The following is a 16,218-nucleotide window of genomic DNA, read 5'->3' as shown; positions in this document are numbered from 1 at the left end:
ACCCCAAGAGTTCCAGGTGTACCGGCTTCAGTTACAATGTTAAATGTACTAGAACAATGTAACGATGTCCTTTTGGACAGATGAGAGCAAAGTGGAGATGGTAATGCACAGCCCCACATTTGTTGTGCAATATCTGCGCAAACTGGCAAGCACGGTGGTGGGCGGGTCATGATTTGGGCACCTTGCAGTCTTTGAGTTGATCATGAACTCCTCTGTGTACCAATGTCTTCTGAAGGCAAATGTTAGACCTTCTGTCCAACAGCTAAAGCATGGTCAAAACTGAGTAATTCATTAGGACCATGATCCCAAGCCTTTCAGCAAATCTATCAGCATCCACGTCAAAGTCAAGATCGTAAAATTGATATACTTTGGCGGGACCTTAAGAGAGATGTGCATAAATAAATGCCCACAAACCTCAATGAAATGAAGCAACATTGTACAGTGGTGGCGTACAGAGTGGGGCAAAATTCTTCCACAGGGTTGTAAGAGACTGATAAAGTCATGCAGAAAACAATGAGTTAAAGTTATTGCTGCTAAAGGTGACCCTACAAGCAAATCATGTAGAACTACTAGTACTACTACTGAAGCCCTTTTGGTTAACCTTCGCCCTGGCCTCCATCCCTCTGTCCACTCAGTCTCGAGCTACAGACTCAAACATGCTTCACCAGTCAAGAGCAATTGGCATCGGCTTCTTCAGCAGTGAGCAGTCTCAAAATGAAGAACAACCACAAAAATGAAGGTGAGAATTTTTGTAAATCTTCATTTTATTTATGTATTTTTTGTTGCCGAACAATGATCATCTCATGAGTTAGGCAAGCAGAGGAGTCTTTATTGTTTCTATTCACACATAAACTGTTTACCCAAGTGTCATCAATGAGTCCGACTGCACCAGTTTAACAAGCAACTGTTCAAAAAAGAGCAAAATGCAGATCACGTTCACAGCTAAGGCAAAAATAAAAACAATTTCACGCTACTTTAGCTCTTTCATTGAAAGAATAATAGCATTGTTAAAGCATTATGTACACACACACACCATCTCTTAGAAACTATACTACAGGCTGATAATACTCTGCCAATTTTATTTGTTAAGTGACTCAGTCCCTGTTTACATATTCATATGACCGCATTATCCATGGATTTATATGATATAAAGATCCTTTTTTTCTTAAAATACTATGACCTCTCTTAGCTGCTAGCAGTAGCAGAAGTGTACGCTACATCTTACACAGTCTGCATCTTATACAGTAATGTAGACTAGATGAACTATAACAGAAAGGCCTCACAAACTGAAATCACATTCTCACCACAACACATGCAGACTCTGAATAGAAAAACAAATATTTCACCAATCCCTTTTGCAGATAACGACAATCTTGAATTATAGAGGAAGACGATGATTTAAAGTGTTGTGCTTTTCTGTCCTGACACTCACTGGCTCGGTCGCCTCACATATGTGTTGCTACATAGTACAAATGCATGTGGAGAGCTGCACTTCCATGCTGACTGAGGGCTGTGTGTAAACTAAAGAGGACCAAAAATGGCATTGGTTAAATAAATATATAAATAAACACAGAAATAACGCCAAATGTAGAATTCAACTGAAGACACTGGTTTAACTATACTGTTTTAATTTAAACCATGTATTTACGTGGAAATGTTTACGCCATTTCTGGCCCTGCAGAGCAGATGATCACAGTAAGAAAATAAATTCCACGTTGACTATTTGGCACAAGTTTAAGTAACCTGCTCTCTCATTATGATAGACAGAGGCCATAGTTAGGCTATAGTGTGTGTTAAAGAACTGTCTAGGTCATAGTTTGAAGTCTAGCTACTGTTATATTGTCAACACTCCCTTTAAAATAGTATCCATACTAAGCTGCCTGAATAAAATACTATTATTTTATTCCTCACTACACATACATACTTTTAGTCAGATGACCCCAAAGTCCATCTTTTAATAAAAGTGCGCTTATATCCATCTTGTGCATTAAGACTATTCACAGCAGATTGCTTTACTCGTTTACTAGTTTTACTCTCCGCTGTCCACTTATAAAGTGCTCCATCTTCTGTTGAAAAAAAAAGCAAAAACTCAACAATTATACACTCGCACACATCATTCTCCAACCCTCTGCTACATCTCAAACACACCATCATTCAGTCCTTGCTCCGAAGGCCAGAGGTAGTCGGTCAGCTGCCGGAGCTGGCGGTCTGTTGAGGTGTAGTTTCCTGATTGTCCACCAGAGGGAACTGCTCCCTCCAGTAGGTGAAGTGGCTGTAGGTGTCCGAGCAGGGGAAGTCAGACGAGGATGCTCGGGCCTTCAGCGGAAACACGTGGTCAACGACCTCGCACAGACGTACGTAGCTGAAGAGAAGAGAGGAGAGCGAGATGATGCAGTGTTGCTATAAGAGCCATGAGAGCAACCCAGTGGGACGTGGGTGAAGGACTTACGATGAGATGTTGGTCTTGGCATGCTCCTGCACCAGCTCCCCTTTGGGGTTCACTGTAAAAATCCTGTTTAGTGACACCCCAACTTCTTTGTATGAGTATACATCCTACAAAGACAAGAACAGGGGCATTTTTAATGTTAGATATACTGGATATTAGACTTAAACAGTGGAAAAAATACCTAAAAAGCTTCAATTTACCCTCAGTGAACATCCAAACTCACTTTTATGGGGAGAAATAGACTAAACTATAAGCAAATATAACTGTCTGTAAGCTCTGCAGATCTGCGTGTGAGTTACCGTCGGTCTGTTGCCGAATGCTGCGTAGAACGGCTGCTTGTTGGGGTAGAAGAGGTTCTTGATATCAGTGAGACACTCCACCTTGAACTTCTCTGGCTTCTTCTCTATCACCTCCCTGTGAAACACAATCAGCACTGCACGGTGAGTTCCACCTGCATCCTCTCATGTGCTAATATAGAAAAACAGATGCATGTTTGTGATTTGAAATACCTGTGCAGGGCTGAAAAGAGGCTGCTCGGGCTCAAGAGGACGGGGCCTATAGGAAGCATAGTGCCTCTCTCGTTGACCCAGTTGAGGTAACCTCTAGTCATGTCGGCCATGCCGATCGCTCGGGCTGAGCAGTACAGGAACTTGTAGCCATTTCTGATGTGGAGAGGAAGAGATTAATATTAACCAACTTCTTTCAACAGAGAGTTGAAGCTACTAAATAATTTCTTTAACTTTGTAAATCATGTCTTTAAGAGCTGTATTTTTTTTCTATGAAACCTCCTTTATGCTTTACTTCAAAACTGAGAGTAGACTGTTAATAAAGTAGTTCTTACTGGCTGACTTTGTGGTACAGCTGAGCAATCCCCTGGTGTGTCCAGTCTTTCCCGAGTGTGGGCAGGATATGACCTAATGTGTCTGACCTGGAGACAAATACAAGCAAGCGTTATAAAAAATGCATTTTCTTGCACTTGTGTAAAAATCTTATGTTTTATGTCAAAGTCATCCAGATTTAAAACCCTTTGTAATATTTCTCATTGTTGCAATATATAAAAGCATCCTCTGTTTAGGCTGAGAGAGGATTAAATGTTACATTAACTGAAAAAGTACCTGCTCGCGCTCTATTAAATGTTACCTTTGCAAGAAGCTGCATATTTAATCTTCGGATCGGAATGACAAATTGCCTCATAATCACAGCAGTGAATAAATGTTACAGGTGGTACAGCTGTGAAGAGTTTATTCATCATACTGAACCCTGCTGTACACAGAGTTGTACAGCATGCAGATGAACCTAATACTGGAGCCACATCTAGTAGTTTTGCACTCCAAACTAAGGTTCATTATGCAGTAAAAGAACAAACAAAACAAACAAAAACAAGACACACGCACCTGGTAATGGTTCCATCTATGTCGGAGATAATTATCTTGTCATCCCAGTTCCAGAGGTAGATGGTGCCTTGACAGCGACAGGTTCCCTGGTACTGAGTGGTGACGCTAAACACGACATCGTTAGGCCCGTCTTGCAACTGAAGAGACAGCTGGGAAATTTTGAAAAAAGGGGGTGAAAATCCATTAAAAACCACTCAGAAAGGAAGAGAATTTTGTTATAGCTGCACCATCTGGGCTTGTCAGGTGGATCTTTACTGCTGCCATCTTGCTCAAGGTGGTAACTCATTCTTTTGTGCTTCTTTTTTAATGTTTGAGCTATCTATCTCTCTATCATATCCAAACTTGTGCTTTAACTTGTGTGCTCACCAGCTGCTCTGATGTGAGTCGGAGAGTTTTCTTATAAGACACGCCTCCCGTTGTGAGTACCGGCTCTGTCTGTATGGGGGAAGAGTTCTGCTTGGCTTCCCGGTGGTCCTCATCACTAGAGGATGACTCTTCTTTCAGTCTGTCATCAGAGAGGTGAACAGGGCATTTAAATGCTTCAATATAAACCTCTGTAAGTGAGCAAGGACAATTTTGAGCCAGGAATGCTTTCTTACCTGCTTGTCATATTCCCAACCTGCTCAGCAGTACAACAGGCCCCACGCTCAGAGGCTGAATCCTATAGGTAATAAAAACAGTGCCAGGTTGGTGTTTATCTGGCGTGTAACTTGTTCACAATTAACATAGCCACCGCTTTAAATTACCGATTTGGCACTGCTGTTTCTGCTTCTCCAGGAGAACCACCACCTTCCTCCTTTCTTGGGCATCTTCTCCTTCATAATGTTCTCCACTGCAGCCTGAAGCAGACCACACACACACACACACACACACACACACACACACACATGGATGCACACATGCACCAAACAACCACAACACAAAGCCATAAAGACACACTTAAAAAATAAATACAAACTATACCGTAAATCAACAAACAGTGAGGCAAAACCAAGAATGTGCCTGAGGCCGAAGCGGGGGAAAATACACCAACAGAATAAGAGTGAAAGCTAGTGTAGAGATAGTAAAGGGGGGAGGGGTGTTTAAAACAAAAAATAAACATACAGAGCTGTAGCCCAGAACACTGGTCAGACAGCAAAGGAGGAACTGTAAGGTTGAGTGAATGTAACTAGGGCAAGAGGACTAACGGATGGATGGAGGGAGTAATAAAATAAGATGTGGAGAGAACAAAGGGGAAGACAACGTTTAGCTTGAGAGCAAAAGTTTGGAAGATGTTTGTCACACAACGTAAATTTTGTCTGCAGCTGCAAAAACTGAACACAGTGAGGTTTGAGGTCCACAGACTCCACATTAGGCCTTATGTTATATAAATTGGTGCAGTACCGGGTTCAGTCAGAAGGGGGAATACTTCTCATGTAATCCAACCCAACTTACTGAGTCCTAAGTATCTGTGCAGCATCTGCAATCAGCTCTTACCTTTGGCAGAGGCTTCTGAAAGGCTTGCATAGCCAGCACAAGCGGAGCTGCAGTGTTCCAATTATAGTACCTGTGGGAGATAACAAAATGTATTTTTAGCCCTTCCATAAATGCAACAAAACACACGTTTTTCAGCCAATTTCGGCTCATTAGGCCATAGAGTTGCGCTAACGCTGCTGTTTTTGCCCGCAGTGTGTGACACATGAATCCATTCAGTACACTCGAATGTCTTACTTTGAGCCAATTTTCACCACTAAGTTGGGGTCGTCGATGATAGAGGGGTTGTCTGTGAACTGCTGATAGGACACGGTTTTCTTATAAAATTGCTCTATAAAAGGAAGGGAGAAGAAAAAAACCCACACGTTACTTATTCCCCATGCTTACTAAACAGTGTCTTGGAAGTGCATCTTGGAGTCATGTCATGTCACATGATTGTTTACCTTTAGTGATCTCCCTGTTGTCATTGAGCCCCCCACACAAAGAGATGGCAATTGATGGCAGGTCAGACATGTGATCGCAGTAACTGTCTACTCCACTGTCTCCTCCAGAGCTTACAGACTGAGGAGACTGACTGGTGCTGTGGAGGCCCGGATCTGAGATGCTCCTCACTGTTGCGCCGATGTCACTGCAAAAAAAAAAAAGAGGAGATACTTTTGATAAGAATCTCGTCAATCATTCTACACAGTTCAGAAATACAACTGTATGAAACTTTTCTTAACATGAAAGCGTGTGTGATGTCCAAATACCTCTTAGGAAAATAAAGGGCTGCCACTTCCGGTTCAAGCTCAGTGATGTCGTCCAGATAAATTCCATCAGAACCAAGATGGCGACTCCTTTTATCTGCAAAAGAGCAAATTGATTTTCAGCCTCTTAGATTTTTCCCCCCTGATTGATTTATCCAGAAGCAAATCATTTGCCAGCTTGATCTCTGTGAGAGGATCTATGGATGGATTATTATGAGGCTGTATGCTTCCCTGTAGTACCAGATCCTTTCACCTGGCCCCTGTTTATTTTTGCAATCATATGCAGCGATTTAGACACATTTTTGGCTGTAAATCCATCTTATTAATATACTAAGGAGAGCCACTGGTTGAGTTTGAGCAATTTGCAGTTTGAAGCTGCAGCTTCTCGACGTAACACAGTGCATTAAATAATACGTGGGGAAACCTTTTTAAGGTTTACCTTTTTTCTTTGACGGAGAGTCTGCTTTGCCTTGTGGACGAGGTGACGTGTCCTCCATGTCGGCCACCATACGAGCTGCCACGCCTCCCGCTGTTGTAACTTGCATCTCCGAAGTTGCTGTTTGAGACTCCATCCCAATGGATTCTGCATCCGGACCAACTGCGACGACCATTTCCTCTGCGTGCATCGTCTCTGTCGGCATCAGCAGTCGCAGTGCTGGTATTTCCGAGCACGGTCCGCACTGTTCCGAAGACACCTCAGGCGTAATCACACGGAAGTGCGTGCTTTCAGACACCGGGATGGATACGGGGCAAACTGGTGGAGGGCTGGACTTCAGTGGAAGGACAGATGGCTACAAAAGTAGAGAATAGAAGATGATGATATGAGCTGAAGAAATAACAACACTGCAGATTAGGGTATCAAGATTAAGGCTTTCCTACCATGGCAGCCTGAGGCAGCTCTCCCCACGCCCAGTGCATTTCTGGATTCTGATTGTCTGCGTTTGACGGTTTGCCAATTAGCTCAGAATCACTCTTGGGAGATGTGGGGCGAGAGTTTCCAGGACTAAAGGAGAAAGAGATTATAGCATTTCCACATTTATTTCATGCATTTATAGCATTTACTGTAGGTGTGAAAGAATTTTGTGTGAGCTGAGCACCTCTGAATGGGACTCCACTCCCCATCTGAACGAGTGTACATGCCAGCCTGTTTGAAAGAACTGTTGGTTGAACCAACTGTGTTCTCCTCTCTAGAGACATCCCGAGATGAAGACCTGCAGTACACAAAGACGAGTTAGTCAGGGTTTACTTTACTCTCTCTTACACTGTCAGGTGATCATCCTCATCCTCTGCATGCGTATTCGATTAGTCCTTCACCATTTCCCTTCACTCCTCACCCCCAGCTCTTACCTGTTGCTCTCCATTTCTGCCGCTTCATCCGAACTGATGTCTATGGGGAACATGTCTTCGTCCGCAGAGTAGTCTCCACTTTCCTCTCTCCTCAGGTTGTCCGCCCGAGCCTTCCTCCTCCTCTTCCTCCTTTTCTTCATCATCACGCTACTGTTCTCGCCATTGCTTGCCACGGAGCACAGATTCTGTATGGGTGTCCCGGAGGTCTTCCCCATCAAAACGGGTCCATCTGATAGGATAGGAGAGGTGGCCAGGTAGGAGGGAACCACTTCCTGTTAAGACAGAAAACAGGAGTGAAACAAAGCCGAGCAGACAAAGAGCCTGAACGTTACACCAAAAGCTATCCACATGAGGAAATCTGTTTGGATTTACTGTCGAAGCTTTAGGTCTGCACTGAAATTGGGTGCTGTAGGAGTGTTTGCTGACTCCCCCACTGTTCACACTTTGGTTTTTGTAATGCAGAACAACATGTGGTTGTGCAACCTGCACAGCTATTATCTCCCGCTTTGACATGAAGCTATGTCATCCATTGAGAAACAAAAAGATGACAACACTCTGCATAAAAGTAGATTATAATGTTTGCAATAAACCCCCCACTCCATAGTGTATTGCATGACTTTGGTCTGAGACATAGGTTTGCAATTAACTGCCAAACTGCAAAAACCTCCACAGAGGAAAGGGTTTGCCAAAGCAGAAGCAGACTCTGTTTCTCAGTTCTGTGAAGTTTAGAGTCACTTTTATGATCCCTCCTTCTAGGAAAAGAAAAGAGTTTTCCAGGAGGTCTCCTGCTGTCCATCCAGGGGAACATAAATATGTGTGTGCAGACTTAGGGGAAAAACAGAAAGCGAAGACAAACTGACGTATAACACCATGATTTGTGGTCTGACAACAATGCCTCACGTTTTGCTTCCCTGAGCCAAGAAAATGGGTTCAGAGAAACAACGCTCCTCCCCTAGTTGCTCGTTCAAGCCTGAGAATCTGACACCACCCTGGGGAAAATAAATCAGACACTTCCCTCGTTACAGCCAGCCCCAAGCTTCAGTACTTTAGTGCTTGTTTTTGTCTTTTTCTGCATGCATCCTCGTATGCATACAAAGCCAAAAAGAAAGAGAAAGAGAAAGAAAATGAGAGTACATGCAACCGGGCTCTTTCAGGCTGCAACTGAACCTCGCAAAACCAAAACCAAATTAAACACTGACTTTCCAAAAAACTGAGGAAAAACGGCTTTCCATGAAGTTTCGTAAACATAAAAAGTAGAAATGTAGGTCAGACTGGAGGAATTCTGACAAATATTTAACTCGCCAAGCTCTGAGAATTTCTCTAATACTTAAGCCAGTTTCACAAATACTGCAATACCTCAAACATTTAAATTTCCAGAAGCATATTTCTCCTGTTTCCAGATTTATCCTCATGCTCCCAGTGTTTGACATACTTCCAGGTCTTAAAGCCTGGGTCAGTAAATTCTGCGTTCTCGGCTCTTGCTCGCTGATAAACAAAGGCAGTCTGTTTTTAAAAAAAGGAAAGTGGAGAAATTCCTGGGTGCTGTGCCAACTCTGCACACAGTGCGACTTTGTTCAAACTACTATCACTCCGAGTAGGAAAAAGAAAGTTTGGATAACGCTTTTCAGTTGCAAATGGGGAGTGTGTGAGCGCAGGGTGTAAATAAAGTGTTATCATTTGAATCTTGGTTTTATTTTAATCAAGGAGGCCACATAAAGGTGGAAACGTACTGCCTTTTAAATAGCTACAAGTATAACAGTCTTTTAGGGTTTTTTATATAAAGTTCTTCACTGCTGTGTCATTTTCTCACCTGTTCATTTAAGCAGTTATTACACATGAGTTGAGATGATTTGGCCAAATTAGTTAATCAAAATATCACTACATGCAGACAGCATTATGCTACGCGGAAACGCTCACGATCGTTACCTGATCGTTTTCTGTTTCTTGCACAAAAAACGCCTCGCCGTTCTCCCCGAGCTTCATGTGGAGATCTACCGGTTCTCCGTTGATTTCCATGTCCACCTAAAAGCAGAGGGGTGAGACAAGAGAGGGTGAGAGCTGAACAAACTAGAACATTAAACTTTTCCTCTAAAGATGCCCTTGTTGTTGTTGTGGTTGTTGTTTTTTTATCTTCTCACCACTTTCTCTCGGGACCGTAGGACCCCCAGCTTGCCGAAGCGCACGTGGAATGGCGAGCACTGCAGGGAGCCATCGGGTTGTCTCACAACAATGACGTCGATGCAGCCAGAGAGGGTGGCGGGATTGAGGCCTCGGTACAGCTCTTTGACCTGGACAAAAACCTGGCCCGCCAACTGACCCACAAAGTTCATGGTTTGACGGGTCTGGGGCAAGCGAATGGATTAAAATGAGTTGCATAAGTCACCTCTTTCTGAACTCTGTCAACTTTCAAAAGTGGACGCGCTTATGAGTGGGTATCTGCCGTAGCAATCTTCAGCCCGTCAATCAAAGCACTGGTGACATAACTGTCCCCCCGCTGGAAATAGGGTGGGCTATTCCAACACTCTGAAGTAAAATAAGCTTTCTGTATGGATAAAGGATAAAGAAGGAGTTGAAGCTATTTCCTGATCTGTAATTACAAACTGTACAAAGAACCTGTTACCACTTTGACCTTACTGTCTCTCTTACTGTCCTCTTACACCCCCTCGGGCCTCATACTGTAAGTCTGTAAAGCCTTACAACTGTTTTCCATTCAGACATCAAAAGGTCAAAGAACAGACTAAGTTAGACCAGACTGTCAAGTCAAGTGTATGTAATGTAATACAGTAAATATAGCATGAATTCAATGCATAAAACCCCCATCCACCCCCTTATGTATTTTTTTAAGCCCATTTGAGTCAAACAACCTTTCAACACCAGCAGAAAAAACAAAAACAAACGTAAATAGAAACATTTTATAAATAGTTCAGCTTCCATTTCTAGCCCCGCGATGGTGAAAATTGGAACATATTTAGCATCTTATATTTGGCATAAGCAGGCTACAGAGGGTAAAGACTGACTACTATTATGATTTGTATAGCTTCTTGTAACAGACAGGATGAGAGTGCTGGAGGTGGTGATCCAGGGAAAGATGGGCTTAAATATGTTGGAAAAATGCCAACATATCATACCCCTTGAGGACATGTGAACAAGAGACGAGGCCCTGTCTGAAGAACAGAGACACTGACTGTTAAATCTTATAAAAGATCTCTTCTAAATTACCTTTGCTGTATTAAATTATTAACTGAATTTTCCACCGGGGCGTTGTGTTACGACACTGTTGACTTTCAAGCAGAGGACTTTTAGTGCAAAATACTGTTACACAGTACAGTGCAGCCTAATCTAAAAATAGATGTCTTGTGTTTGTTCCTCTTTTTGTTTCATCTCAGTGTCTCTGAACACTGGCAAAATACTCGGGCTGGGTTTCAGAAAAAGAGCTGTAATGGATACAACTCCTCCATCTAAAGAAGACCTTTTATGCACTTTTTCAGCGCCACATTTTTATCCTTTAGAGTAGCTTAGTATTATTCACAGTTGAAAATAATCCTTATTTACCTTAAACTGTATTAATTAATTAATTAATTTTTAGAATTATAGTGTGGATGCTATTCATTAATGTAATTAGCACTACTCTCTGGTACGATTACTGTTTACTATTCAACTTAATCTCATTTTTATTATATTTGTTTGTTTGTTTGTTTGTTTTTATCACCGTTGTGTGCAAATTTTTTCGTAGTATAAGGCTCACAGTATATGCCTGTGGCACATCCTGCTCTGTGACCAAATAATTTCCCCAGTGGGATCAATAAAGGATCCATCCATCCATCGACTTGTGTTTAGCTGTGGTATGTTCATTTGGAAGAGTCTGGCTGAACAGCTTAGCAGACAATGTGTTCAGTCCCACATCAATACACAGAAACACGCAGTACAAGATGCAAACTATTCCTGATTATGTAAGAAAATAAAACCTTCTACATGTAAGGAAATTCCTTTATTTAATTTTTTTAAACAAAAAACTCCGACACGTGATAATGCATGTGATAAATCAGCTTCCATAACGCATGTTCAAATACCTAAAAGAGTAATAAGATCTAATCGATATGGTAAACAGCTGACTCATATACCTCCTGACAAAAGGGCAAAAGGGAATTTTTTGTGATGAATGAAAATAGCTTAATGAGCGTAAAGACAGATAAAAGACAGACAAGTGTCCAGCGTGGTTATAACAGACATCTACAGAGTAAATAAAGCCAGTTTATCATCGGTTTCATCTCAGAGGCAGGTGCAGTCAAATATACATAAACAATCCAAAACATACCTGTTCGAGCTGAGGGGCTGCCTTTTAACCAACACACGGGAGACGAGCGTTTCATCAACCGGGAATAACGAAACAACGAAACATTTTAAAAGACCTCCTGTTCCTCGATACAGGTGATGTCTGATGCCCGGATGCAGCTCCTGGGAGCATGGAGCAAAAACGCTACCGTTTAAGTTAAAGCGTTGACTCTCCCTCTCTAAGCGAGTCTGTTCCTCTCACTCAGGAGTCCTGTCACTAGTAACGTCACTTGCAAAAAAAACCCCGACCCGTTAGTTGGCCAATCAGCGTCGAGCTGTTGAGTTGCCAAGAAGAAAGAAAAAAATCGCTTCAGTTGCCACAGTGGCAACAAAATTACCCTCTATCTTACTTTGTCGGAGCTCTTCTGTGCCTACAGAGTGACTTTATGCTCTTTCGTTACCGTTTACATCCAGTCGCATTAAACTTGCAACCCTGATAACAAAAAAATAAATCTACAGCAAGACATCTCACTTTACTTAAATCTTTGACAGCGGGAAGCAGTGGAAGCTACGTAAGCGTTTAAAGTCACCAGTCTGTCAGCCAGGTCTGATGCTGTGAGGTGATCTTTCTAGCCAATCACAGCTCTTCCTAGTAGCACATGTCATGTTTGCTTACAGCGCGAGACCCTCTAGTGAGACTGTGCAAAGAGGATGTGGTCGGCTCGTGGTTAGTGAGATTAGGTTACTAAACGTAAGCAAAAATGGGTATTTAATGTAGAAAGATGCAAACACTGAGTCAACTCAGTTTGCAAAGACTAAGATACTCGAGAAGGACACGAAGTCATGATGTAAATCCACCTAATTTCATTTCTTATATAAAAAAGGGCTCTACTCTCATTAATGGTGCAATTACATTACTGCCAAAACCACTCTGTCTGTATCTCTGTGTCTCGAGCCCAAAATCCTGACAGCAGACTCCTTCTCCCCTCATGCTCCAGGACAAATACTGGACGGGGTTACACGCTACAAAAGCCTCACGTGCAGCTCTTCTGCAACCAGAGCAAGCTCAGCCTGTGTGTCTGGCAAAATGTGTCTCTGAGTGAACACGATCTAATTGTTTTTCCAGATTGTGAGGCAGAAAGGGGAAGAGTGTGCGTCTTCATTAGTAGTTTTCATCACATCTTAAAATGTGCATTTATTGTTTAAGGTTTGCACTTTCGCAACCATCCTTTTTCAAATTCAGACGGTTGGTGTCAGGAAATATGAGGCGCTCTTAGTCATTTTTTCCTCAATGCAAATTTCAAATGGAAGCAATGCAAATTTTTGATCAGGATGCTTTTAATCTCCCTTTTGGAGAACTTAAGTTTACTTTATTACACTCTATGGTCATTTTTACTCACTGGCCACTTTATTCATTCTTAGCACCTCATTTTGCCTTCACAGCTGCCTTAATTCTTCATGGCACAGATTCAACAAGGTGCTAGAAACACAGTTGCTGCAAATCCATGACGTGAACCTCCCGTTCCACTACATCCAAAAGGTGCTCTGTTGGCTTGAGATCTGGTGGCTATGGAGACTATTTGAGTACAGTGAACTCATTGTCATGTTGAAGAAACCAGTTTGAGATCATCTGAGCTTGGAGCCATGTCGCATTATCCTGCTGGAAGCAGCCATCACTAGATGGGTACACTGTGGTCCTAAAGTGTTAGACATAGTCAGGAACAATAGCTGTAGTGTTTAAACACAGTTCAGTAGCCTCGGTTTCCTGTTCTTAGCTGCAGAACTAGCACCTGGTGTGGGCTTCTGCTGCTGTAGCCCATCTCCATCAAGGTTTGATGTGTTGAGCATTTAGAGATTCTCTTTTGCACACTTTGGTTGTAATGAGTGATTAGTACAGTTGTAGTTGCCTTCCTATCAGCTCAAAGCAACCTGGCCATTCTCCTCAAACCTGAGGCATCAATAGGAGACTTTCACCCAGAGAACTGGCCTCAATTAATGTTTGTTCATTTCCAGACCATTCTCTGTAAACCCTACTAATGGTTATATGGAAAAATCCCAGTCGATCATCAGTTTCTGAAATGCTCAGATCAGCCTGTCTGGCACTTAAATCAGATGCTTAGTTTGAACTTTGGTGGGCGGTCTTCACCATGTTTACATGCCTAAATGGACTGAGTTGCTGCCATGTGATTACATTTAAGCAACAAGCCTTTTAAGCAGGTGTACCTAAAAAAGTGGTCAAAACAACTCATCAGTGTAAAACATGTTATGCTTGCAAGTTAAACTGAATGCCAAAACAATTTCAATGTTCTTTAACATAAACTATTTTGAATATCTGCAGTAAACACCCTGTCCTTTAAACACTTGATGTTACACATACCGATGTATATCTGTACCATCGGTAAGCCTATCCCAGAGTGCCTACGTAAACAGGCGGGCCACACATTATGTCAGTGACAAACGCTGGCGTCACTGGGCGCTCCGAGGATACATGAGCCACACAGCTGCCGACATGTTTCTAAGAACACGTTGTTTTGCCAGGCAAACTCAGCCAGTGTTGTACACATTAAAAAAGCACATGATAGCAGTGTAATTTTCAACATGAATGGTCAGAGACGTGACCTGTGTCAGGCTACAAGAAACCTGCTGACATGTGACAGTCTCACTTGCCTACTCAGCTGAAGAAAAATATCAGCTTCAAATTTTCTACTCGGTGCATTTACACTGTTGTAACAGACCTCAACTGGTGAACATGTAAGCTGTTCTTGTTCTTTTAGGACAGCCCTGCTAAGAGGAAATCATTTTTACTTTTGTGCTCTCACACCCTGTGAGGAGGAAGTGGTGACTTGTGAGATGTCAGTTCACTGCCTTCCTAAGCAGTGATCACATACTTACAATGTAAGGGTGTTATAGCACACTGTCCAATCTGCTGACAACGTACTACATTTAACCACGTTTACTCATGAATTACTGATTTACAGGTAAAATGTTTGCTTGTCATGTCATGGATCTGGTCATGCACTTCAATACATGCAAAAAATGCAACGAAAGGTGCTTGACAGTCATTTTTTATGAATGACTCCACCATAAACTGGACTTACGCAACACAGTTTGCCTCAGGTACTAGCAATTCTTGTTAAACGTCATTTTAATTGAGTCAGTTGTTAAAATAATATAGGTTTCTGATTGGCTGAGGCTATTCTGGCCTGAGGATCATGAGACAGAGGCTGAAAAGACTAAACTCTGACTCAGAGACTAAAAGGAAAAATAATGAGCTTTTCCAGGGCTTATGGTTGCAGATTGTTTTTAAAAAGTAATTTAAGTTAACTGTAAAATTTCAAGCAAATACAGAAAACAAATAAGAAAACATCTGCTGTCTTTCGGTGTTGTGGATGCATTTGTGAATATAGTTGATAACAACTGCTATAGGGTATCTTGTAACTTTTACTTGACCTAATGAGTCTGAGCCCATCATCTTCAGTTTCAGTGGTAACGTCTAGTCTTACACTGGTGGATTATGGAAAAATACAACCCCGCTCTCCCTGCTTCTCCTCAGAGAACCTTCTGCATGACTTTGAAAGGTTGTCGTAACTACTTTATTCATGTTCACGTTGCACAAATGCTTTAACACACAAACGGGTATAACTTGCTTTAAGCGTTATTCATGCTTTTGTGTTTTTTTCCACACATGCAGATGATTTTTTTTCTTAAATCACTTTACCCAGCTCCAGGTGGTGTCAGTGGCATAGTTCTGAGCAGCCTCATCAAACTCGTCTCCATCCTCTGCTGATATCATGATTCCATAGTGTGTTTAATCCCAGCGGCAGATGTTTGGTCTTTGCCACCTCTCGGTAGATATGAGTCTGGTCTGCTCAATAACTTGTATCCTTACTCTCTTCGCGCATGTCAAGTGTCTGACTGTTGAGTGCAAGTAAACAGCGTCTTACTAAATTTACCTAGGCCCCCTGGTTGGAAACCTGAGCTGGGTCTGGAGTGGTCATCATGCACCAGACCCTCTGACTTCTTAGGCATTTGATGAGGGGGACACCTGCTAGGATTGTTTGATAGCATTTTAGACATGATCACACAAGAATGACACAATAAGCTGCACTGGCACAGAGATCTACCTAATAAGACATGCCCGACAGTGCCTTTTAATATGTAAATGTCTCATTAGTTCAGACTGTGCCACCTGTTGTGGGTGTTGATCCTTTGTTGACAATATAGTGTTGTTGCATCACGTTGAGACAAGACCACCTGTTGCATTGGGTGAAATCCAAGACTCCCAAGTACCCAGTGACTCTTCCAGTGATTACTGTAATTAATATTAGACTATTATACATAGTGTGTTTGAACTGATGACCTTTGTTAGTCTAAAGGGTGGGGAATGGGGGGGGTTCCTTAGTCTAAAACACTGTTTGGTGGGTGTTATGTGTCAAAGTGACATTCACACGAATGCCAAGGATTCCCAGCAGCACATTTAATTTTAAAGAGATGAAATGTATTCATTTCAAATGTCACCAGTTTTAATGTTTGCTGGCTG

The 16,218-nt window shown here is 42.2% G+C and overlaps 1 protein-coding gene across 2 annotated transcripts; it reads right to left on the bottom strand.

Moving 5' to 3' along the window:
- Positions 1-734: 734 nt before the first annotated feature.
- lpin1b (lipin 1b) lies at positions 735-15,518 on the bottom strand. Of its 2 annotated transcripts, none has more exons than XM_031726192.2 (20): positions 15,397-15,518; positions 9,545-9,748; positions 9,333-9,428; positions 7,407-7,678; positions 7,157-7,270; positions 6,939-7,062; positions 6,499-6,850; positions 6,063-6,156; positions 5,757-5,941; positions 5,551-5,644; positions 5,317-5,386; positions 4,587-4,679; positions 4,440-4,501; positions 4,207-4,345; positions 3,841-3,989; positions 3,288-3,374; positions 2,956-3,108; positions 2,746-2,860; positions 2,450-2,553; positions 735-2,362 (listed from the first exon to the last, which is right to left on the bottom strand). In XM_031726192.2, exons 1-20 carry the CDS (start codon positions 15,469-15,471, stop codon positions 2,188-2,190), a joined length of 2,757 nt encoding a protein of 918 aa, XP_031582052.1. In that variant the 5' UTR covers positions 15,472-15,518; the 3' UTR covers positions 735-2,187. The 2 variants fall into 2 exon arrangements, with proteins under 2 accessions (XP_031582052.1, XP_031582053.1); XM_031726193.2 differs by lacking the exon at positions 15,397-15,518 and adding an exon at positions 11,722-12,277.
- Between the last annotated feature and the right edge of the window lie 700 nt (positions 15,519-16,218).

This window comes from Oreochromis aureus, linkage group 15 (assembly GCF_013358895.1).
Source record: "Oreochromis aureus strain Israel breed Guangdong linkage group 15, ZZ_aureus, whole genome shotgun sequence".
NCBI classification, from domain to species: domain Eukaryota; kingdom Metazoa; phylum Chordata; class Actinopteri; order Cichliformes; family Cichlidae; genus Oreochromis; species Oreochromis aureus.
This window is presented reverse-complemented; position numbering and strand designations above follow the sequence as displayed.